This window comes from Saccostrea cucullata, unplaced genomic scaffold (assembly GCF_032062105.1).
Source record: "Saccostrea cucullata isolate Sc308-1 unplaced genomic scaffold, CSIRO_AGI_Scuc_v1 ctg4395, whole genome shotgun sequence".
In the NCBI taxonomy this organism is placed as follows: Eukaryota; Metazoa; Mollusca; class Bivalvia; order Ostreida; family Ostreidae; genus Saccostrea; species Saccostrea cuccullata.
This window is the reverse complement of record NW_026931128.1, coordinates 19104-45637: the sequence shown is the minus strand read 5'-3', so window position 1 is coordinate 45637 and position 26534 is coordinate 19104. Positions and strand designations below refer to the sequence as shown.

Genomic DNA, 26534 nt, shown 5'->3' with positions numbered 1-26534 from the left:
ATACTGAGGTTCGTTCCGCCTGACTGACAACTGTACATTGGATTTTTACGATTTGATATCTCTTTAGTGTTTCTTATATATCAAGAATGGACATGCATAAAGGATAGATAATTAAAGGGAAAATACACAAATCTATATAAAAAAAATCTAAATAGTCTTTCAAAAGGCGAAATTTAAAAGTTTAAAAGTGTTGTACCAGGTGGATTCGAACCCCCGACTTTAAAAAGAAAGTATTCAAGGTGTAAAAGTCCGCACTTATATCAACTGAGCTAGTCTGACTACAAGAATAAGTGGCATAAATTTAAAGCAGGTGATGAAAATCAGGTTTCCTTATTTTTTGTAGTTTTTTGTGAATGTCGACCTAGGGCAGGGGTGCCCCTAAAAAAATCTTATCTTAATTTATTCCTTACATGTACATCCTAACCTATCAAAATATCGCAATTTTATTTAGGGCAGGCCTGCCCTGAAGGAATTCAAGGCAAAAATTCATGCAAAAATCAATGCTTTGAAGAACAAAATGGTGTTTCGGTCAACTTTGGAGGTTTATTTTTAAGTTGTAAATAATAAATTTGAGGTATTAAATACAAATATTAAAAATTTAGACATATATACGGTAGAAAACAACAAATAAAGATTGATTTTTAAATGTCGTTTTTTCCGGGAAATTGTTCTCTCCTATAGGTCAATTCTTTTGTTAAAGCGAATACATCCTTTGATATAATTATTTAAAGTAGTTTTTGTACATTTTCATTGACCATCTTAAGATACATTAGATGTAGAAGGCTGATACAAACACACTTTTCCTTATCCTTACAGGTTGTGATATTCTTTCCGAGGGGCAGATTCCTTATCAGCCTCTTCAGTGTATGTGATTCGAACTAAGTCTTATAGATCCGCCACCCTGTTCGACCTATACTGTGAACATAGGATTTCTGTGATTCTGTTCTTTTAAAATTCAGTGAATGGATTAGACGCCGTTTTCACCCTTTAAAAACCTGGTGACTTGAAAGAAAATAAATTAAAACTTGTACCGAGAATGGAATTTAAATGTGATTAACATATTGAATATGGGTTTGTATTAAAGGTTCAAAAATTAAATATGATTTGTGTTTATTTCTTTTAAAATATAAATATATCATTTATATTTAATGAGAAAAGTAAAATTTCAGTAAAAATACTTTTGAAACCTCGACGAGAATGTTTTGAAAACGTTTTAAAAACCAAACAAATTAAACGTAAAAAAATATTTTTGAAAATTTTTTTGTTACATTTTAAAACAATATAATTATAAAATTTGTTGAAATATTTTGTAAAATGTTTTAAAAACATTTAAAAAACCATACAAAATCACGTTATTACAACATTGTTCAAAAATGTTTTTGTAACTTTTTAAGAAAATGTTCAGAAACATTTGCTGAAAATTTCACTAAAATGTTTTAAAAAATGTTTCAAAAAACCAGCACAATTTATGTTATTTAAAACATTATTCTAAATGTTTTCGCACAATATTTCCAGTAAAATGTTCTGATAATATTTCGTCTTTATATTTCACTTAACGTTTTAAAAAACGTTTAAAAAACCATACAAAATCACGTGATTAAAACATTTTTCAAATGTTTTTCAACATTTTGAAAACGTTTGAAACATTTAAAATGTTTGTTTTGCAGCCTGCTGTATGATAATATGCAAAATACATACATAAATCTACGCATACATACAATCGTTCATTTTTTAAAGCAATCTGATACATTTTCTTAAACAAATTCACTTCTTCCTCCTTTGGCTCATGTCGAAATATACAGTGCTCCACGAATTTCTATCTCTCCTTATCCTCCCTTGCCCCTCCTCTTTTTTCTAATGGCCCTGAGTTTAACTATGCACCCTATTGCACTGTATAAAACTTAAATCAAATATTTGCTAAATTTTCTCTCGAAATGTCTTCAATATTCAAATAATTAGCTAAAATTAACTTTCATGACTTTCAGTTCACTTTACAATGTAAAAATTGGGGTCTCTATAGGGAAAAGACCACTAATTATTTTCCCATAGAACTCCATACAAACCTTTGATTTGATGTTGTAATACTTTTTCTTCACCTCTTGTGTATCCCTTCTCTTGCTATCAAATTGTCTGAAAAAAAAGAAGTACTACATGTATGCAGTGGTATGCAGTATTTTCATATTTTTAATAATTAACTTCTTATAAACTAGACATTCATCCAGGCTATCAAATTAAAGCACAAAAAGTGCATGTAAATGGAAACACAAATAATGAAAAATTAAGTAAAATGAATGCAAGCTTTTATGGTTTACTTCCATATGTTTAAATTATTTTCATTTAAAATTTCTGATTTCTCCATGAGGTGAAAAATGTATAAATATATTAAAATAAAGGGTGATGAAAAAACTGAACATGCAGTGACAATATATGTATAGTGTAAGACAAGGGGGCAGACTTTTCTTTTCTGAGCATATATCATTTTGCCAATTAGTAAGTATACTTTGAAGTTTTTTCATGAATACTTAATTTTTGGTCAAAATCACCAATTATGGCTCCAATGTTGTTTTCTCCCTCACATTTATATAGGGCCTAACGTTATACTTTAATCTGTCACACACATCTGTACATTTTGAAAAAATACCCTGGTTGTAAAGCTGTTCAGCGTCCCTTCCTGCATCTATGGCCCATAAGGTTTTTTCCCTTAATTGTATCTACCCATAGTGGGTGGACACAATTAAGGGAAAAAAGCTTCCAATGTAATGAGTTCTCACCATTGATTCGTAAAATTAAATATTTTTTCCAGAACTACATGAATTTTTTTTATCAGCTGTGAATTCAGACAGAACGTGTTTTTGTTTAATATTGTTCCAAAAATAGATTTTAAAAAACCCAAGGTATAAAAATAAATATGCAATACAGCATTAATGCTTGATAGAAATCTGCGACAGCTTATAACCATTCTTACGAGTTCATAGCGTCGGCAATGCATTGCCACTCCCTCTCCCGTAATTCCTTCTGTTTCCCCCTCGCCCCACTTCCTTTGAAAGGCCCAAACAACGTGTCCGCACGTTGTTTGACGCCCTCTATTAGGGCCACCTCTTCCCCACTACTCCAGTTTTGTGATCGTTTCCCTTTTCTTTTCTTCCATTGATATCAATACACAGAGCAGACGATAATAAATATTTACGTATACGTAATTTATTTATTTATTTACATGTAACCAAAGTTGTTTCTTACCTTTTGACAAAAAAAAGAGCTCCTCTGGGCCGCTTCAATCAGCGAAAAAAATCCGCGAAAACAGTCTCGCGAGAAAAAAAATATTTAAAAATTCTCAACTCAATTCTTGAGAATTACTGGCTGAATAGTCTCAAATCGTTTTATGACGGCCAATTTAAGAAAATTCTTAGCTGAGTAATTCTCAAAGACTTGAGTTGAGAATTTTTTTGAGAATTCTCAAAGTTTTATGACGGCGGACCCAGATATCTAAATTAAGCCCTAAAAACTTAATAAACATTCGACTTACATGTAACGATATATTGTAATCAGTTGACAAGGTTGTTGTATCAACCATAGAATTTGCGAAGTCTACTGTGGACTTCAGATTGTTGATATCCTTGTGTCATCACTTTATTCGTTTATAATTTCTCGTTTCAGAAATTGTTCGTACATAGAACTTTTTCAAAGAACATGGAACTTTAATTCACTTTGCAAGTTATGAAGGTACATCGCTTTATAAGTGAGGGAAGGTACCTTGATAATTGAAAAATTGAAGTAATTACGTTTATCATAAATTTTTGTTGTAGGTTAGCCATTAAAGTCTTTCTCTAGTATAATATTCATTCAGAAACATATATGAGAGACTCTGTCACTGCGTGAAAATTTGGCTTTACAAAACAAGTAAAGATAATGTAAATTTATTATTTACAATGCCTTTAATTGGCTTTTCTGAAAAAAGTCAAAGTTGGAAAAGGTAACCTTTACATTAACTTTACATGCACTTAAATATGATGTAATGTCCCACTTTATCTTGACTTTACAAGAAAGTAAAGTTAATATTTACAACCATTAAACACAGTATTTAGGATATATTAAATCTGATAATTACAGACCTTAAATTTAATTAAATACCATCTTTAATAACCACAATCTGATAATTACAAACCTTAAATTTAATTAAATACCATCTTTAATAACCACAAAAGCTAATAATTTCCGTTTTCCATTCCAGTGAATGAAGCCTTATTCAAATTATAAATAAGTTTTTTCTTCCAAATTGATAAGCTGCGGAAATGTAAACATCATAATTAATATACAAACTAGAAAACTGACCAGTCAGCAAGGGCCCCGCCATGGGGTAGAATTAAAAGGGTGCAGCTTATGGAATGATTAAAAATTGTACGAAGAATAAGCAACAGCAACTGTATTCATAAAATTTCAAGATAATTCCTGAATATTCAAAAACCTGAAAATAATACCCTTCTGTATTTACATTAGGCAGCAAAGAACAACTTAACATTGAATGTATTAAACAATTATGAAGCTTGTGTTATATAGAATGCCAGCCTTCAATGAATGAAAATATCATGAAGGCTTGACCTTTACTTCAATAAACAGCAGTTGCAGACAAAGGTTTTCATTAATCTTAAAGATAAAGAAAAGCCTACTAAATTTTCTGCAGCAGGCTAGATAATTGATCCCAAAGGATTAATTGTACCTCTCTCATCATTTTCTTCTAAAGTTACAATAAGAACTTTTTCAGTATTAATGATAGAATGGGGTTTTTATAAAACTACCTTAAAAATTAATTAACGTAAAGTGAAAAAAGTAAATCAAAAAATCTTCTTTAATCTATTTCTTGTTTTTATAATTCAATGAAATTATAACTATTAAACAAAAATAAATTATAAAAATTTATATCTAAATCCACATTTCACAGTGTTCATAGCATTCCAAATTGACTTAACTTCAAAACAAACTTCATTTGCAGACAGAGGTGGTAATTCATCTCAATGTGACAGATAAAGATAATGCTCTGGATTTTCTTCTGGAGGAAAGCTAATTAATCCCTATGGACTCATAGCCAGCATTCATTTTACAATGGGAACATTCAGCAGTTATCTCTCTTTGCCAATGCATTCTGAAGTTAAGGAATCTACCCATCAACCCAGCTCCAAACCAGGGGACATAGAGAACCAAACTTAGCATCAAAATATGTATTTCTGCCTACTGAACTACCATACCAAATTTGTACTTGATTGGGCAACCATAAAAAAAGTTGCCCATTCATTCTTATGCATAGTTAAGGAATCTACCCCACCACCCCAGCTCCAAACCAGAAGACACTGAGAACCAAACTTGGCATCAAAATATGTATTTCTGCCTACTGAACTACCAGACCAAATTTGAACTTGATCGGGCAACCATAAAAAAAGTTATTAGAAAAAAACAGAAAATTTGTGGACGGAAGAGGGACAGACGGACAGACGGACAGACAGAGTGATTACTATAGGGCACCCGCAAATCCTTGCGGGGCCCTAATTAACAAAAAGCTGACTTTATTTTTGTTTATTACAATACCAAACATTTTTTTTTTACAAACATAAGATCAAAATCATCAAGATTCTTGGCAGTATATGTTGCCCACATCCTATCCTGCAAATTACATACATATCAAGGACAGAGTACATTTCACAAATATGTTTTTTTGTATGTGACATGTTTTATAATAAAACCAACTGTACATTCTTGAATTTAAAGTTGTGAATCAACACAAGAGGCCCTTGAGAAGAAGAAGATTTTTAAAGATTTTTCCTATATATTTCTATGTAAAACTTTGATTCCCCATTGTGGCCCCGCCCTACCCCCGGGGGTCATGATTTGAACAATTTAGAATCTACACTACCCCAGGGTGCCTCCATATAAGTTTCAGCCTTACTGGCCTTGTGGTTCTTGAGAAGAAGATTTTTTAATGACCCCATCCTATTTTTGTTTTTTCTTGATTATCTCCCCTTGTGAAGGGACTTGGCCCTTAATTTTAACAATTTAAATTTCCCTTTATCCAAAAATGCTTTGTACTAAGTTTGGTCAAAATTGGCCCAGTGGTTCTTGAGAAGAAGTCGAAAATATGAAAAGTTTTACAGACGGACAGACGGACAGACAGATGGACGGACGGACGGACGACGAACAAAATGTGATCAGAAAAGCTCACTTGAGCCTTCGGCTCAGGTGAGCTAATAAAACTATGTCCTCTTTCTTGTGGATATTGGTTTTAGTGGAAATCAACAACTGTCAAAATGTTTTTGTCACACCTCCCTTTTCAGAGTTCAAAACTTTTCTCCCCATGCAGGCATTTTCCTAATGCTTTTTCTAAAAGAAAAAAAAAGTATTTTTTCAGTGCCATGCATAAGTATGAATATTTTCAATGGCGTCTGTGTTATCAGAATTCACAATACCATGATTAATAAAAATAAAAACAAGGTACAACCTAATTAATAAACAAGAGGCCCACGGGCCTTATAGGTCACCTGAGTATCATGTAACAACTTTCCAGCGATTGTATTTGGTTCGTGTTTTAATCCAAAAGCCATAAAATTCACAAATTTTGAAGGAGGCACCATTGCTTATCAAAGGACAGATTTCAAAGCATTAATTTATTTTTAGTCAAAGTACCCCCCTGGTACCCCTGACCCAGCGGCCCTGAAATTATCTATTTTGAAAGAGGCCCCTTTCTTCATTATAAGGCCAGCATTTTTTTTTATGTTCAGGTTTAGTTATGAACATGATAATAAATTTTTTTTAAATATGTGTTAGGTAAATGTGTAGACATTGTTCTAAAATTTACTTGATGCCTAAAATTATAATTCCTATCATAAAACAGACAGGGAGAATTGGGGAGTAGGGTGAACATTTTTTCAATTAAGTGTAAAATAATTTTTCTGGCTGATACAAATGATACTACATGCCTGTAATATATTTGTATATTCTTGCCTTTTAATAGTTGAATTTTTTTTTTATTTCTTCAGGTTATTTTTGTTTATTTCTTCCTCAAATGGACTTAACTTCTCCCATAGTTTTATTCATTACATCTGATGCATAAGCAACCCTTTTCTGAAGAATGATGCTTAGACTGTAAGCTATAACAGAGTCCTAAACAATGTCGCTTGCAATATGCAATAGCTACCACAGGCAGTTTAAAACCTGGGGGAGGAAAATAATTTACAGACAGATACTTTTGAAACGAATACATAATTATCTCACCAGCATGTCATTGTACAACAAAGTCGTCAGCATTTTATTTGTCCTTTGAATGGGTAAAACGTTTTAAATGGCACTCATATCGAAGAATTTTACACTAAACGAAGCTATCTTCTCAGACCATCTAGCTTTATTTACCCGCCGTTTCATCTTAAAACCGGAAGTGCGAGTTCGTAAATTTGAAATCTCGATCCCGACTCAAATTTGACATCGGAAAGAAAAAAATTGTTTTATTTTTTCTGAAAATTCAAAACCTTGAGCGGAGGGTTTGTAAAACTGAAAATAAAATAAATCCTGGCCTTAAATATGTAATTAGATCATTAGTATATTAACCAGGAGCAAAGGATAAGATGTTCAAAGAATTCATGCATTTCACTATACAATCATTAGAGCCCCCCCCCCCCCCCACCCTAAAACAAGAACCCCTGACCCTGGGGCCATAAAATTCACAACTTTGGTAGAGGCACTCTTGCTCATCATTATTATGTACTTAGTTAGTTTATTTACTACCCAGGAGCAGAGAAAGATTTTCAAAGAAATCATGTATTTTCACTATATATAATCAATAGAGCCCCACCCTCACACCAGAACCCCTGACCCTGGGGCCATAAAATTCACAATTTTGGTAGAGGCACTCTTGCTCATCATAACTATCTACTTAGTTGGTTTATTTAATACCCAGGGGCAGAGAAGAAGATTTTCAAAGAAATAATGCATTTTCGCTACCTACTTATTTAGCCCCGCCCTAGCACAAGAACCCCTGACCCCAGGGCCATGAATTTCACAATTTTGGTAGAGGACTCATTGCTGATTACAATCATGCAAACAGTTTGACTGCTTGATGTCCAGGAGTAAAGAAGAAGATTTTTAAAGATTGCATTAATTTTGGTGGTTTTGGCCCCACCCCCCAGGCCCCAGGGGAGCAGGGACCATGAAATTCTCAATTTTTGTTCCTCTTCACCCATAGATGCTTTGTGCCAAATTTGGTTGAAATTGGTTCAGTGGCTGCAGAGAAGAAGCTGAAAATGTTCAAATGTTAACACACGATGGACGACGGACGACAGACGACGCACGACGACGGACGAAAACGGATAGCAATAGGTCACCTGAGTTTACTCAGGTGACCTAATAAAAAGTTCATACATGACCTTTAACCTCAAAAAGCAAAAAAAAAATAAATTTTATTATACAATTAATTACCCCTTGTGTGGTCAACATGGTGAAATAAGGACCCGAGAACCTGGCCCACGAGGTGACCTGACCTGACCGAGGCCGCATAGCGGCCGAGGTCAGGGCAGGTCACCGAGTGGGCCAGGTCGAGGGTTCTTTTTTCACCATGTTGAACTCACAAGGGGTAATTAATTGTTTTATTATACCGAAATATATTGAAAAGTATGAATCTCTAACCGTTATCAATTCTTCCTTTGATCGGGATCGGGATTCGCTACAGACCGGAGAGTGAAGTTGTTTACATTGAAGTCTGCAAGTCGTGTAAGTTTTTGCATCATGATTTAATGATTAAAACAATATCTGCGTGATAGCGAATACAATGTTATAACTAACGATTACTTTTTCTCTTCACAATCAAAATGTAACACAGAATTCAACTCTTTAAAAAGCCGCCTCTACATTCTATTGAACTGATTTTGTAACGATATAGGCCTATTGAACTGTTGAAACGATATATATATTGTTACGATAAAATTTTACCGTATTCTGTATGGTAATGCAAAACAGACCATGCACAATTTTAAAAACATGTTGTTGTTTTTTTCGAATAATTATTATTTTATGCATTAACTTCACTCAAAAACGAATTTTTGTTTAAGCGGTCATTTTTAGCGGTCATTAAAAATAATGACCGGGTCATTATATCCCACGTGCGATGATTCCTAGGTCAGTTGCTTTAAACAGTACCATTTGGAGTCATTGTTGTGTTTTAAAGTTTTCATACCAGCCAATCAAATTCGAGTATTATCAATAGAGGTATAATAAATCAATTTAATAAGATGAGTGTAACTCTTGTTATTGACATATTATATGAAGAATCAATGGGTTAGGTCATGTATCCCTTATCACAAAAAGCCTATAAATTACAATTTGAGAAATATGTATTTTTTAAGGGTACTATACAAAAACAAAGAATAAATCCCTGAAATATTGAGAAATCATAGGTTTCCGGACTACTCAGTTGTCAGTTTACAAAGAGAACAATATAGTGCTACATATTTAGTTTAGCTGTACATGTATACAGAATGATACTCAAGTTATGGTTTAGGATATATGTACCTTTTTCCCCAATCGTATGTTTCAGCTCATGAACTTTTTCCTTATATGGAATAGTAAAAGGACTTTAGGTGAGAGTCCCTCAAATTGAAGATGACAATCATGCTGAAATAGAATTCATACCATGATTAACATTTTATACATATGGACAAATATAGTGAATATTTTTATAAAAAAATTATGAGTTTGAAGAAAACCGCTGCACTTGGTCACCAAAGAATGAATTGATTTTGAAAATTAATACACAATGCAATCACAAATAATAGCTATGAATTGACAAACACCCTTATGTTATTTTTTATCAAGAATAATATAAAATTAGTTCTAAACAATACTTGCCATTTATAATATGTAAGTTGAAAACCCGCCTCTTCTTCATGACAGATCTTTTAATTTTCTCATGGTAGGCTGAGTAGCTTGAGACTATACAAAGGAAATTGAACATTTTTTTTTTACAAATATATGACGATATTGACTCCCGAGCAAGTCAAGCACTAAATAATGTAAATGTTTGTTCAAGTAACAGATTTCATGAAATTTATAATTAAAATGTGCTTGTACCAAAGAACACTGGGATCCTCAATCTGGGTAATCATGTTTTGTTGTCTTCCTCGCCCCGTCTTGATGTTTTCCCTTCAACAATCTGCATACTGAATTCACTATACCTGTGTTTTAAGAAAATGGACACAGTTTAAAATACAAAATGATATAAATAAAAATAAATAAAATCTCAAAGTTGAGAGTTTATGTATATAGGTGTAGTACTTTTTTTTAAACATTATTTTTCTTGCCTGATCAGAATCTTTATTAAATCAACTTTTAGACTGTATTTAATTTAGATACAATTTAAAAAAAAATTATTTTACATTTATCAATCCGGAAGACAAGCCCCTATGATTCATACACCTTTACAGAATAAAGTGACGCACATAAACATTTAATCCCCAAATTATCAAAAATATCTAATATCCTGGCAGAAAATAACATACAAAGCGTCGTTTTGCGTGACTTTGATTAGTTTCATTCTTTCACAACATGCACAATGTACTGATCTGAAAGTGAAAGTGAAAACGGCTGGAAATCGTAAACAAACCTTTAGAGCATGCCATCCCGGGAGTTCGAGCAGTTGTCCAGGCAAGAATCTTCTTAAATCTAGATGCTGTGTCAAAAAATTACCACTGGTTTCAAACTTCGTCAAAATTACGATGCAAACCCGCTCAACTTGATTTGAAATGATTGGCTATTCAACTGAATACACAGTGCCATATTTGGGTTACTGTTCAGAGTAGGTCGTTCGTTTTACATTCGAGAAGAGTTTACATATTACTTGAATGAAGAGGATAATATAATACTGAGCTGAAAATTGTGTGTAAAGTATGTTTTCAGTGTAGTTTACAATACAGGCTGTAAATGTGCTGGAGATTTTATTGATGTTGAAGCTTGTAAACAAAACCAATAAACGTAGGACTTATTAATTAACGGCAATGTATGGGAACCAGAGCAGGGAACCAGTCTAGACGGCAAAGAAAATTCCGCCAAGTAAACAACAAAGAAAGGGAATGGGATGTTGTCATTTGTATACATTGGGTGCGTTCACAGTTCTACCATTAGTACCAACTTTCAATATACCATTGGTACAATAATTTGACAATGGTACCAACTGTACCAATAAACCCTGAACGGGTATTGGCATACAAATGTAACAATTTTACCAATGTTACCAATGGGAGTCCAATGGAGACGTTGGCAATACTGAATTATAGATTTCTTTGTCTTCTAAGTTATTGGCACATGCCAGAATCGCAAGAAAATCATAGCAGACTCATATTCGACAAACAAACCACATTAGGATCACACTTCTTTAGTTGCCATATCTTTGAGTTTTATATAATCCATTTAATGGATCATGTCTAAATCATACTTCGAAATCATAAATATAAGTGTTTGATATGATTTTTATGTGATTTTGACATGATTTGTTAAAAAGGATTAGAGGAAAAATCGTTTATATCATTGTAAATCCAGGATCCCAGTCTTTCTAGCTTGTTGCCATGTCGATAACTAGCTGTGACGTCATTTACCAACACTAACCACACTCTAGACTGTCTGCAGAAAAATCTACCATTGGCAAAAAACATTGGTACCAGTGGCATGCCAATGGTAATTAATTTTACCAACGGTAACTTTTGTCTACCAATGGCAGAACTGTGAACGCACCCAATATGTGGGCCGATGACTGCAAGGTAATACATGTGTCTTATTTATTGCGAATACTTCGTTTCATTTTATTATGGAAATTTATCCGTCCCAACACTGGCAGAAATATAATTAATCTGACTTCAAAATTCCTTCCTCTGTTCCCCCAAGTACATGCAACACGCTTCGCTCTCTTTTTTTTTTTTAATTTTCATTGTATATTTTTTGTAGAAGCAGGGAATGTGGAGCTAATGCATGCTGCTAAGGATGGAAAGGTCTTGTGTTTATTGGTTGTGCCTGAGACACCAGTCACAGTTGTACCTTATTTCCATTTTAGGTAATATCTTTTGAGTTTTTTTAAGTAGAGGGAACAATGCATTTTTCATTCAATGTAAATGTAAAATTCTAGAGATAACTTTTTTTCAACATTGTTGGATACTCACTACATGATTTTATATAAAGAAAAGTATTTAAATTATTTCCTCACATTTTTTAAAGAGGCCAAGTATGGTGAAGAGATAATTCATTTTTTATTCAAAATCTTATTTTCCATGCATTTGTACAGGGAGTCTTTATACACTTGAATTTTGAAGATGGATGACTTTCAGATGATGTGATGAAGATTGTTGAAAGAGATTATCAACATAGACCCAATCCATATGAATGTGCAAGTCAGGTGAGGATTGGACTTCAACATTTAATCAAGAGATGTTTATATAAATAAATACTAACCTTAGTGAAAGCACACCACAAACATTTTAAGTATCTCAGTAAGTTTCATGGATATTACAGATGTATCACTATCATATGTTTGACATTGAGTTGCTTTGTCTAAATTTCCATTATGTTTAGTTATACATGTTTTAAGTTACTTAAGTATGTCTTCAAAATCTTGTGCTTTAATTTCAATAGAAGTAATGAAAACCTATTTTAATAAAATTGTAGTTTTTCTTTATAATTTTGAAAATGATTTTTATTAGGACTTGTACAACACCTTAGTACCCAGATGACTGTTGAACTAATTGGTGAACAAGAAAAGATGTCAGAGAGGGGAATCCAATACAGATGTCATGATCAAGAAACGTACTGTTATCAATGATATGATCAAGAATTTGTAAAATTGTAGCGATTTAGAATATCTTTACTGTAATATAACTCTTCAATACTTATTTGTTCACACATTATCATCTTATCTGTATATTAATCGCCCCCTCTTATATAACCCCCTGCTGATCGTAATGACCTGTCTATTGATTCCTGATCTTAAGGATCTTATAATGTGCTCCTGATGGTCAGGAGCGGATCTTGAGTATATATATAGTGCAACAGAATTTTAGAATAAGATAGGAAGATGGAAATATAGAAGACTTAGTAGATAGAACTGTTAGAGATAAAATTTCTTACTTGATTGGAATATTACCTAATATTTCTTGGATTTATATGTACATGTGATTATATTACTTGGATTTTATTTTTAGTGAATTATTTTTCCTGAATGTTTCTATTTGTGATGTGCTGTGTAAATAAACTGTAGACTAGAATTTCGGCATCTATTTTCAAGTTATGAGGAACAAGGATAAATTGATTTATTCATGCAAACTGGCATTATGAAATGTGTTGTAAGACCGCCTGGTGTGGCGCTACAAACTAACTAGGAAATATCTTGGAGATCCATAGATGAACATGCAAGCATTCATGGTTTTGAATGTTATTCAGCCAGAGAGTTTTTGCACAAATTCAATTTTCAGTACAGTAATTTAAACTGGATGTGTAATTTTCAGTACAGTTATGTAAAATGAATATGTTACTTATTATGATTGTCAGTTTCTCAACAGGACATAATTGTAGTTTATTCATATGCAGATTTGCAGAACAAAACACAAAACTTTTTTTTCTCTTTGTGCATCATACACTTGTAAACGTTTTACACCACCATGGTTACATATTTTACATTTATGACGTGTAAATCGAGCACACACATGAAAATGCATATAGCTGGATACATATGCAAACATGCATCTACCATAACCTATTACATATTTTCCAAGGTGTGTGAAGTCGAGCACATACATGAAAATGTGTGAAGCTGGACACATACACAAATACACATGCATCTGCCACAACCTATTACATATTTTCCAAGGCGTGTGAAGTCGAGCACATACATGAAAATGTGTGAAGCTGGACACATATGCAAACACGCATGCATCTACCACAACCTATTACATATTTTCCAAGGCGTGTGAAGTCGAGCACATACATGAAAATGTGTGAAGCTGGACACATATGCAAACACACTAACATTTACCACAGACATAAAAACATAATCTAAACTAAATCAAGTACAGACAGGCTCACGGGGTGAAGCTGGACTCGTACATGATCTCATGCATTTAGCAAACTGCATCCCCGCATCTATTCTAATAGATTTTTCACCATATTTTGTATTTGTGAATATGTAAAATGCATCATTTTGCATTACAAGTTGAAGATGTTATTAGCCTGTATATAAGCGCAAATCAAATAGACTTTTATTTAATTTTTTCCACATTTTTAATTAAATTTAAACTGCAAAGTTTATTTTATATATGTTCATGCACCATAAAGAATAAATGATGTACTGTTATTATATTTTAAAGTGAAATGGGACCTCCATTTCATAAGCAGAAATGTGAATTTTATACTTGTCATCTGTATTTCTTTTTTTTTTTTCTCACATGTATCTGAATGTTTAAAGGAAAACAAAAGTTAGAAATAGCTCAATATAATGTTTATATTCAAGGTTATAACTGGATATTGTTTGTGCTGTATATCTGACTCATCATATTATGAGAAGCAAAAATACAGAATATTTTAGATCATTTTTGTTTGGAAAATGAAAATTATCAATATGCCAATTTTTCCCATTGTTATATTATTAATTACTCTATCATTAATATCAATGTACATATTAAAGATCTATGTCATCCAATTCAGGCAATCCCGGTGCAGATAATATTTTTTCCTGTGTTTCGCAGTATAGCGGGAACACATTGTATGCGAGGAATGTATATTAATGGTTTTGGTTGTATATGTGGGCGTGGCCAAAGGAAAGCCAATGAGAAATGAGTATTCAGTAATATGTTCATATCATTCTAATCCAGTGCTCTTCAATATACACACATTTTTTTTTTGCTTTATATATATCATATTTGTATAAATATACTGGTAATGGAAATAACAAAACTGTTGATATGTATTCTAATTTGGATTTTTTCTTACATGCAAATATCATAGGATGTTCGTGCATTTTTAACTATTGCACCGAATGCACGTCCGGCATTCTCCTTTGAGACATTATTTACATAGCGACGGACACAGGTTTTCCATAGTTAACCATCTATGGTTTTTGCCTGGACGGTTTTTAATGTCAGTGATAGGGGTACAATTTATTACATGTAAAATATTTTACAAATGCATTGCAGTGCTTTATTGTTTCACATTCAATGTAATGTGTGTTAAATATTTATGTATTGTTACATGTATCAAAATAAACGCCAGCTGCTCCAACTAAGCTAACCTGGCTTACAGCATAGGTGTTGTATTATTTGAGGTGTAGTCTGTCAAATAATGATGAGTCGAGTGTTTGATCCTGTAGATGACCATTTCTAATACTAATTTCAACTGGAAATGGATACAAGATAATTAAAAAAATATTTGACATTTGTCTTAAAATTCTGGGTATTGACTAGATTAGATTCTTTAAACTAACTGTGAAAATCCAAAGAATAAGTGTATTAAACAATAGTCAGCATTAAAATAAGACTTTTATAAAATATGTATATTTAATGAACTTTAATATGGCATTAAAGGTGAAAGGTTATATTTAATTATCTTTTCGTGTAAGTAAAGGTTACCTTTTCACCTTTACTTTTTGTAAAGTTAATACAAAGATGACCTTGCTTTTTGGAGCACCTTTAATGAAATTTACTTCGCAAGTAAAGTTTTGTAAAGGTGTTTTTTCAAGCAGTGTGTGCTCCTTTTATTTCGAGTTCAATGGATATATCGATGAAAGTGAATACAATGTATTTTAAATTGATGAAATGTCGATAATTGAAGAACAGCAAGAAATTTCTCTCTTATGAAAGTTTTTGAACAAATTCTGCTTCAAATGAATGCAAAATTAGGTCTGCTAATAACGAAGCGTAATAAGTACTATTAGGAATTTTAACCGATTGCAATTTTTGTAAGTCTCGTTCTCCAAAAGCTTCAAAGGTTAACTTAGATACACCACTCTTTATATCAGATTCTTGAATAGCAATGAAATCACGGTTTCTAAAAATATTATGTCGGTGAAAATCCTACTTTTCGTATAGTTTTTTCGGTTTGAATTAGATTTTGCAAACAAATGGACTACATCATGATGCATAATTATCTATATCAGTTTTTGATCAAGACAAACGGTGTTGGTATAATTACAAATAATAGTATATAGGTTATTCCTCCTCCATCAAGTTTTAGTAGGAGTTAATATACTTAAAAAAAATAAAAATGGGAAGGAAAAAAATCAATAAACAATCGTTGTTGCTATGTTTTCGTATAAGAGAAATTCATGTTCGTTCAAGCCATTACTTCTTTTAAAGTTTCCGTCAGATTGAAATGAAATTTATTGCAGAAGTCAACTATACTGATAATATTTCTTTATTATAAGTATATATCAGTTGTGTTTATAGTCTCGTTAGAGACTTCTGATACTCGCGGATTAAAAACCAAAAAAGGTGATTCTGCGAAATTATGAATCAAGGAAAAAGTATATTTACAGTGTTCAGGACCCCCCCTCCCCCCTCTCACGATACTACATGGCTACCAGTGATAATAAAATATTCTCCATGTTGCAAAATTTTGATAAGCAATATAATATGTCTGTCTTTAAAAAGGAAGGACTTTTTAATGTGACGCAACTTAAGTTGTTTTTTTTTAATTCTTGTATAAAATATGAGTATGTTCATAACAAGTTATTAGTCAGATTTTCATATTACATACTATAAAAACTTGCAAGATATGCAAATAATGACACATGTACAGACATCGAAAATAAATTCTTTAAAACTAAGAAGTAGATAGAATAGAAACGGGTAAATGGAAAAAAAATGGTTTCGGCAATTTAAATTATCGATCGGTATTTTGAGAATCCAACAGTAAAATAAAAAATGATTTAAATTTCTTCATAGAGCGTGTACAGTCAACCAAGCATAAAGCACTGTTAAAATGTCTGCGGAGGTACCTTTACCCAAACAACAGACGCAAACGTATCCCGAACCGCAGTATTTTGTGGAGGACCCTGGTGTCACAGATGTAATTTTTCTGGTTGAGGAAAAAGAAATTCACTTGACAAAAGTAATTCTCGTGCGATCCTCTCCGGTTTTCCGGGCCATGTTTACTTCCGACTTCAAGGAGAAGAATGAAAGTACGATAACATTCCCGAAGAAAAAATATGAAGATTTTGTTCGCTTTCTTCGAAGTTTTTATCCAGGAGAACATTTGGAACTGGACGGTTTGTATATGAAAAAAGCGTTACTTGTCATTTTCTAGAAATTATGTCATTATGGCGTATTAATCAACTGTGATTTTTCTTCATCACCTTTAATTGTTCAATAATTCTAGGTCATCGGGGTCATACAGTTCATTCTTTTTACATGTGAACATAGGCCTAAAGCATGCCCTTGTTGTGCATTATCAAAATTAGAGCAGTCTACACATCAGATTTTAAAGTTTTCAATTAAAGGTCCCGAAAATATGGACCCTGGATAGAGCTCATTCCTGCATAAATTTAAGAGATCTCCTTGATCCAATTTTAGCTTCTAGAGTGAGGGACAGTCGGACTATAGTGTTTTCAATGCGCTGCCATTTTTTTCAAATCTTACAAAACTATTTAATAATGATCCTGGCATAAGTTATACAAATATGATGACACCAAAATTTGGAAAAGTCGGCACACAAGAGCAAAATGTTCCAGTTCAAAGTGAGCTGAATTTGTGTACTTGAATAATCTTTTGAATGTTATGACTATACTGTATTCATACAGACAAAATATTGTGTACATGGAATACTAGTATATGGATACTAGTATATGGAGATAACGAAAAGCATTCAAGCTGAGCTGAAAAGTCCATTAAACAATACAAAATAGGAGAATAGCAAACACGGACCCCCAAAACATCAGAGTTGGATCAGGTACCATGGAGGAGTGAGCATCTCCTACCGACCAATCACAAGCGCCGTGTGAAATAACGTAGAAATCCGTCTTCGGTTCAGTGTGTAAATAACGGACTAACAATGGTATGAAAAACGTTAGTCAGCATTTGATAATTTGTGTTTGATGACAAGGTAATTGTATCGACCATAGAACTTAGGAAATTATGACTTTTAACGAGAATGCTGATATCACTGTTTCATCAAGTTGTTTGTCAATAATTTACCTCGTTTTAAAAATTGTACATAGGTAGAACATGCTCTTGTATATTGAATCAACTGAGCAATATAAACTCAGTATGCAGACGATGAAGGTGTATGGCTGCATATTGTACTCTCAGGTTTTTGTTTACTTTCTACATGTACCTTTAATAGACTACTAGTATGTCACTTTCACTTATTTTTATTGTTTATTTGACATATTGACCTCTATGAATTTAATTTCATTTTAATTCAAGAATTACTTATATGCTGATGCTATTGCTAAAATGAGCTGCATATATCTAAACAATAAATCAATATTCGTGTACATAGCATATGAAAATTAATAAAAGAGTATTAGTTTGATGTGATATGTAACTTAATGTGTAATCGTTGTCTTTAAAACAATACAATTATCCATAAATGATGCATTTACTAATCTGCTTAATATTCTATTTAGTTTCTGTAATAGAAAGAATTCTGCCATTGGCAAGAGAGTACGGTATGGACGCCTTGATGAAGAGTTTTCATGACTGGCTATTAGTGGCGGTTGAGTCCCAAAATAAAGACATTCTCTTCAAATTAAAATGCTTCTATCTGGCTGCAGTATACAATTTTGAAGAACTCTACAACAGAATGCTGGAAAATCTTAAGTCTGTTAAAATTGATACTTACAAGAAAGAACCAACTTTCAAATTGATTCCACCAGAAGGCAGAGCTGAATTATTTGAAAAACATTGTGAATTTCTTGAAACGAAATTTTCAAATTTCCGTAAGAAAATGTCAGATGTAAAATATAATATAGACAATCTTGAAGTCGTGTGTGAAAATTGTCATAAATACACCTGCATTTCTAAAGAAGACAAGGAATGCATTTGGCGATAAAATGTTGTGCATTTGTTTTGTATTGTTTACTAAAAAGAACCATACACTTGTAAATGTACAATTGTGGAAAAAATAAAAAAATATATATATATATTTTATCATGATGTCATACAAACAGTTCTTGTTGCTTGATGTAATATCAATGTGTTATTATCAAGTTTACATGAACATTTTAATGTATATAAACAAGAAAATTATCAAAATTATTTTTTTTTTAATTTATTGCTTAAAGGTACTTAGACACAGATTTGAAGTTATTATTTTCTCTAGAATATTACGACATACATATCTTAATAGCATTTCACACAAAAATAATGAACAATCTTATTTCATATAACAGATATTAAAATTTCAAATGTTTTGGCGGGTTTGATTGACAAATCCTTGCTGATTAACAAATTTATTCTATTCTTAATCCTTAAGAAAAGTGGCAATCTCGTTGTGTATAAACGAAAAATATTAATACTATAATCCAGAAAATTTTGAGTAGACACGTTCGAAAGCAAAACAAACACACAATATATTGTCAGTCCGTGCAGCTGTGGTAAGCAGACTGTGACGATTGAACGCACCCGGTAAATTCTAAATATAAACAATAACAGAACTCGAGCCCTGTTTACAAAAACTGTGTACATAACACCAATGTGCTCGATTTGCTTAACTCTTTACGCATCTCTTAGTTCGGTGTTATACTATAATCCAGAAAATTCAGAGTAGATATGTTCGAAAGCAAAACAAACACACAATATATTGTCAGTCCATGCAGTTGTGGTAGGCAAACTGTGACGATTGAACGCACCCGGTGAATTGTAGACATCAACAAAAACAGAACCCGTGCCCTGTTCACAAACACTATGTACAAAACACGAGTGTGCTCGATTTGCTTAACTTTTACGCATCTCTTAATTTGGAATGACGATACTTGTGAAAGGGTTTTGCTTTCTAACATTTTTACTCTTGATAAAATTATTTTTCTGGATAAAAGTTTTAATATTTCTTATGAATACACAACAAGATTACAACTTATCCTAAGGATTTAGAATAAGGTTAAAATTTCTGAAAGTGCCAGGATGTATCAATCAAACCCACCAAAAAATTTGAAGTATTAATAACTTTTAAATGAAATAAGACTTTTTATGAGTTGTTGTGTGAAATGCTATTTAAATATGTAAGTTGTAATATTATAGAGAAAATATTGACCACTAATCTTTGTCCAAGTACCTTTAAGAACATCTTATCGCATTTCATGATCAATAACATATGATGTAAAATATTTAAATAATGGGACTGCATAGCGTTTTTTTTAGATTGTAATGTATTGGGTTTTTTTTTACTAAGAACCATTATGCACTTCATAGGTTTAACGTATATATACATAAATCGGTTTGTACAATATATGTATAAGTATTTCAATATTATTTGTACATTAAGTAAAGCAGGATTATAAAAAAAAGAATCTTACAAACTGTTCATTCTAGAACGTTTATAAAGACGACAAAGCACCATAATATAAATATGGTAATAATAGTAGTTAGGATAAATTAGTAATATCAATATCAATTAAAACCTGCTCCCAATCTTGTACATTAATTTTATAAAGATATTTTCCTTTTTACATTGCTTTGTTATATTTTTTGTCTACAACAATTGAACAAATTTAAAGATAGAGTGTTTTTAACATACTTTCTTTTATCATCGAAAAAAATGAACAAACCAGAATAAAATGATACTCTTAGACCTGTGACATTGAACAAAATTTGCAAACTCTTTCTATTCTAGGAATATCAAAATACATCTTGTTCTATCTCTAGTTGGTGAGAAGACAGACGATTGTACATGTTTTTGTGGTATTGATTTTGTTAATTATTACTGTGAGTAATTCATTGATTTGTAAATTTAAACAGTCACTTTATACAAAATATATTTGGGAGAACCTTAAAATAACTTTGCGCTTCTTGTATGAACATGTCATGCAATCTTTGAATCACCTAAAAAAATGTTTTTCATTTTTAATAGATGATTTTTACAATTCTATGTATAAGACCTAATGTTTCAACAAGTTCTTTCTTTTATCTATGACAAACAACAAGTAAATTGTTTGATTCATACACATTTAACATTATACATTTATTGACTGAGTTCGAAGGCAACATGCGTTTTGTCGGACCCAAGAACCAAACTGTCTGCCTGAGGCCGTACTCGGGCAGTAATAGACCCGTCCTTTATAAGATTGGAGTATATCTGACCTTCTCTATGACATTCTACACCAGAGTAAAATTCGTATAGTCCGTCACGGTCAGCAGTGAAGACACCGGTCTGTGAATTATACAAAGATCCCACATTGCTATAGGCATGCGCAAACACTATTGTTCTACCAATCGGTAAGGGTTTATCAGCACCAAGATATGCTGTGAATCCAGGTTTTATTTGTGTAAATCCCGGTTTAATTTGTGTAATGGTTCCTGAAATTAAAAAAAGGATGTTTGATACAAGACTTTTAGCTCGTTATTTTTCCTAAATATTCTTTAAAATATTGAAGTTAACATATCTATAACAGCAATTAAAATGTATATCTCTATAATTACGTTTGCGTTTTTGATCGATGACAAAAATTTATTTGTAAATGAAGCAAAATGGGTAATAACGAATGACATGACGAAGACAAGGATGCAGGTTGGTACTAGTAATTGATTGAATTTATAAATAAGTTTCGTGGCCCAAAACGTATGGAATCCGGAAAAGGCTAACATGCAGTTCATTTATCGCATCATATTGCACCACCGAGGTAAGTGCGATAATGCTTTGACAGGAAAGCAATGATGTAATTAATGAAGCACAATGATACCATGACGCAACAATGTTTTGACAATGATGCAATAGCACGATGAAGCATGTCAGATAGTGTAATAGCGATGGCACGTTGCAAAGTTCATTATCGATCCATCGTGCTATCGCATCATTGTTAGATCCTGGCATTGTGGCGCCATCGCAACATCATCGTGCTATCGCACCATTACGTGACAGCGATAGCACGATGGCGTTGCGATGGCGCCACATGATGCAGGATCGAACAATGAGTTTATCGGATTGCATATCATCATGACATGCTAAAAGCTCAATAAAATATACAATTTAACATTCATTTCATTACAAAAAAGTATAGAAATTGATTTTTAGATTTCATTTTGATTTCAAATTCTTGCTCTTTTAATTTTTTTAACATATTGTTAACAAATAAATTTATAGACTTACCTATCCTTCTTTTATTTTCATTGATTAATCTCAAAAGAGTGGTATTCAATTCTTTTGATTCTGTTTGTACGTCCATCAACGCCAAGGAAACGTATCGTGTTCTACTTTCAGGCCATTCAAATCTTGTAAATGGTTTGTAATAATTCCTTTCACCGTCGTCACAACCTCTTCCCAAGCAGTCATATTATGTGTCAATAACTCCTTGCCCGATTCCAGTGATTGAATCCTACTTTCCAAAGTAACAATATCATTTTGCAATGACGCTATTTTTAAATTTTGATAATGGTTATATGCTGTTCTAGCTGGGCGCTTTTGTTAGCATAATACTGACGTTCAATTTCCAGATTATGCACCCTTAGAATAAGATCATTGACACGTTTATCTAGTTCTAATACCAAAGACCCGAGGATGCTATTTCCTTGATTCCCGACTGTTTGAGTTGTCGCTGCCACAGAATTGACAATGTTTTGGAGATTGCCATGCAAAAGACTTGATGATGTTTGTAGAATAGTCAGAAGTAGTAGAAAGTCAAAAATATGTGTTGAAAACATGTCTTTTTCTGTAGACTTCAGTCATGCACATGTGATGTTAATATCTTGTGGACACTGAACTTGCGCTTTATCAGCGAATAACAAATACTTGAACATTTATCTCTTAACTGAATTATAAACATCGAAGCAAAGTACCGGGTACACGATGCATGATATTAACTACATAATTTACATGATATATGTATATGTGCCTATTTTTTAATAAAGAAAAGGTAGACATATATTTCAATATATGAGAGGTATCACTGTCCAGTTTAAATATTATATGCAAAATTCCTCCTAGCTTTCAACCATTCAATGTACATTTAAGTTTGAGTTTGAAAAAAAAACGCATACGGAATTAATATATCTCAGTTGATTCGATACACAAGAGCATGCTCTGCGTATATGCAATATCTGAAACGACGTAAATTATTGAGGAACAAGTTGATGGCACAAGAATATCAGCCGTCTCGTTTAAAGTCATCATTTCGTAAGTTCTATGGACAACAAATACAATTTATCATTGAGTAAACGCTGAGTGACGTTTTTTCATACTTATTGTTAGTCCATTATTATACACTGAATTGACTACAGATTTTCCCGTAATTTCCCGATCATGACAAGGAACACACGGTGGGAGTGACTTGTCTTCAGGGGATGTTCACTCCTCCATTGTACCTGATCCCACCTCAGATGTGGAGGTCTGTGTTTGCCCTTCTTCTATTTTTTAGTAGCTCACCTGAGCCGAAGGCTCAAGTGAGCTTTTCTGATCAAAATTTGTCCGTTGTCTGTCGTCGTTGTTGTCGTCGTCGTTGTTGTCGTTAACTTTTCACATTTTCGACTTCTTCTTAAGAACCACTGGGCCAATTTCAACCCACCTTGGCACAAAGTATCCTTAGGTGAAGGGAATTCAGGTTTGTTCAAATGAAGGGCCACGCCACCTATTGAAGGGGAGATAATTGAGAAATACCGGTAGTGAAAATTTGATGGTATGTTTTAAAAATCTTCTTCTCAAGAACCACTGTGCCAGGAAAGATGAAACTTATATGGAAGCATCCTCAGGTATTGTGAATTCAGGTTTGTTCAAATCATGACCCCCGGGGGTAGGGCGGGGCCACAATGGCCGATCAAAGTTTTACATAGAAATATCTAGGAAAATTCTTTAAAAATCTTCTTCTCAAGAACCACTGTGCCAGGAAAGATGAAACTTATAGGGAAGCATCCTCAGGTAGTGTAAATTCAAGTTTGTTCAAATCATGACCCCGGGGGTAGGGAGTGGCCACAATGGCCGATCACAGTTTTACATAGAAATATATAGGAAAAATCTTTTAAAATCTTCTGCTCAAGAACTACTTGGCCAGGAAAGATGAAACTCATGTGGAATCATCCTCAGGTAGTGTAGATTCAAGTTTGTTCAAATCATGACCCCTAGGGGTAGGATGGGGCCAAAATGGCCGATCAAATTTTTACATAGGAATATATAAGAAAAATTTTCTTCTCAAGAACCACTGGGCCAGGAAATATGAAACTCATGTGCAATTATCCTCAGACAGTGTAGATTCAAATTTGTGCAAATGATGACCCCGGGGGAAGGGTAAGGCCAAAATGGCCGATCAAAGTTTTACATAGGAATATATAGGAAAAAACTTCTCACGATCCATAGGAACAGGAAAGTCATGTGGAATCATCCTCAGGTTGTGTACATTCAAGTTTGTTCAAATCATGACCGCTTGGGCTAGGGTGGGGCCATAATGGCCGATCAAAGTTTTATATAGGAATATATAGGAAAAATCTTTTAAAATCTTCTTCACAATAACCCCTAGGCCAGGAACGGTGGAACTCATGTGGAATCATCCTCAGGGACAGGTAGTGTAGCTTCAAGTTTGTTCAAATCATGACCCCTTGGGGTAGGATGAGGCCATAATGGCCGATCAAAGTTTTACATAGGAATTTAATATATAGGAAATATCTTTTAAAATCTTTTTCTCAAGAACCATTAAGACAGGAAAGATGAAAGTCATGTGAAATTATCCTCAGGTAGTGTAGATTCAAGTTTATTCAAATCATGACCCCAGGGCTAGGGTGGGGCCATAATGGCCGTTAAAAGTTTTACATAGGAATATATAGGGAAACCTTTTAAAATCTTCTTATCAAGTACTTCAAAGCCATGATTAGTAATATTTATTTGGAATCATCCTCAGGTATTGTAGTTCGTTCAAATCATGATCCCCTGGGGGGTTAAAATTCAAGCCCTTCCTCCCCCCCCCCCCCCCCAACGTTACTAAACTTTCAGTTCTGATCTGATATGTGCTTTTTCCTAGCCGATGTGCTCAGGTGAGCGCTGTGGCCCCTGGGCCTCTTGTTGTTTTAAGGATCTTTGAGCTTGAATACTGTTCGTTATCTCCGTATATATTTCATATCAGCACAATAAATAATATAATAAAAAAAACACATGCTATTTTCTAATAATTTTTTTAGCATTGCTATAATTTGGATTGTTACTTAAACTGTAAATTTGCTAACTAATTTTTGTTGTTTACGAGGTATGGAGAGACCATAGAATTCATCACCACAATGAAAAGTAAACTTTCTTATAAACCATATTTTAAATTTTTAAACTCCACGAAAACATGAAATTTTACAGTAATTTATTATGAGATACTTCTTTTTTTATTTTGAGCATTGCTTGACAAAGCAAGTTGGTATAGCTAGTCGTTCATTAAATCGAAAACTAGTTACATGTGTCATGTTGTAGTTTGTAAAGTGGGAATATCAAGATGTACAAATAGCTTTAATTACCGGTATCTTGTTTAACATTATCCTACTGATTTTTGACCTTATGTTATCCACTTTTTATTTGCATTTTGATTATCATCTCTCAATTTGTTATTTAATCACTCTGCAAAATGAGTAACAATCGTTCCCAAGTGCTTTTAATTGTGCTTTATCTGAATTTGTATAAAATTTGCGGACTACTTAATGGAAACCGTCTACCGACCTCGCCATCTCACACTGCATTTACGGCACATAGAGGTTCAGACACGGAAACATTGCACCAGCTTTTGGGCCAGGAATTTTCAGAACTCGAAAAAATGTCGCGTACGCTAATTCAAAGGGTCACTGTCCTAGAGAGTAAAAACTCAAATCTGGAACGAGAGCTGCAAGAACAAAAAGGGAAGATTGCCGTATTACAACAAGAAAATAACAACATTAAACAACAACTCTCCCGGCAAACCACTGAGATTGCATCACTGCAAAAAGATTTGAATTCGTGCTTGAATTCGACAAATTTTCTGACAAAAGACATTGGATTGCTTAAAGAAAATGTCACCATTCTGTCGATTTGTTGTGAGAACAATGAACAGAACATGACAAGAATAGAGGAGAAAATAGATAGAGTTGAATCATCAGTGTTACAGCAAATGCAAAATGATAAACTAGTCCAGAAAGGGTAAATAGAAAACATGTCGGATATGGTTGACAAACTTAAAATACAAAACAGATACATTTCACTAACACTTGTCGATTTGCAATCAAATGTTATAGGCATGAATAATTCTTTGTTCAACGTCGTTTCGGATTTAAATGGTAATGATTTTTTTTAGTTACCGGTAATACATTTTCAAAAGAATTACTGGTAAGTTGCACTGCATATGAATTTACAATTCCGCAAACGTCTTGAATTCCAAATACGTC

At 33.0% G+C, this 26534-nt stretch overlaps 1 protein-coding gene and 2 long non-coding RNA genes across 5 annotated transcripts; 2 read left to right on the top strand and 1 right to left on the bottom strand.

The window, feature by feature from the left end:
* Positions 1–3913: 3913 nt before the first annotated feature.
* LOC134231514 (uncharacterized) lies at positions 3914–11001 on the bottom strand. 2 transcript variants are annotated; one of them, XR_009984568.1, is made up of 4 exons: positions 10634–11001; positions 10102–10205; positions 9544–9963; positions 3914–4281 (listed from the first exon to the last, which is right to left on the bottom strand). It is a non-coding gene; the product is annotated as an uncharacterized LOC134231514 (long non-coding RNA). The 2 variants fall into 2 exon arrangements; XR_009984567.1 differs by lacking the exon at positions 3914–4281 and adding an exon at positions 6240–6366.
* An 837-nt stretch (positions 11002–11838) lies between these two features.
* Positions 11839–14116, top strand: LOC134231512 (uncharacterized). 2 transcript variants are annotated; one of them, XR_009984566.1, is made up of 3 exons: positions 11839–12073; positions 12302–12412; positions 12717–14116. It is a non-coding gene; the product is annotated as an uncharacterized LOC134231512 (long non-coding RNA). The 2 variants fall into 2 exon arrangements; XR_009984565.1 differs by having other exon boundaries at positions 12345–12412; positions 12717–14115.
* Positions 14117–16981: 2865 nt separating this feature from the next.
* LOC134231513 (kelch-like ECH-associated protein 1A) lies at positions 16982–19114 on the top strand. Its single transcript, XM_062713469.1, has 2 exons — positions 16982–17269; positions 18629–19114. Exons 1-2 carry the CDS (start codon positions 16984–16986, stop codon positions 19051–19053), a joined length of 711 nt encoding a protein of 236 aa, XP_062569453.1. The 5' UTR covers positions 16982–16983; the 3' UTR covers positions 19054–19114.
* Positions 19115–26534: the final 7420 nt, after the last annotated feature.

Bases quoted from the DNA above. Each gene is read 5' to 3' on its own strand.
- LOC134231513 (XM_062713469.1), top strand. From the start codon at position 16,984: ATGTCTGCGGAGGTACCTTTACCCAAACAACAGACGCAAACGTATCCC. The intron at 17,270-18,628 runs GTTTGTATATGA...TATTCTATTTAG, and splicing joins AGAACATTTGGAACTGGACG to TTTCTGTAATAGAAAGAATT.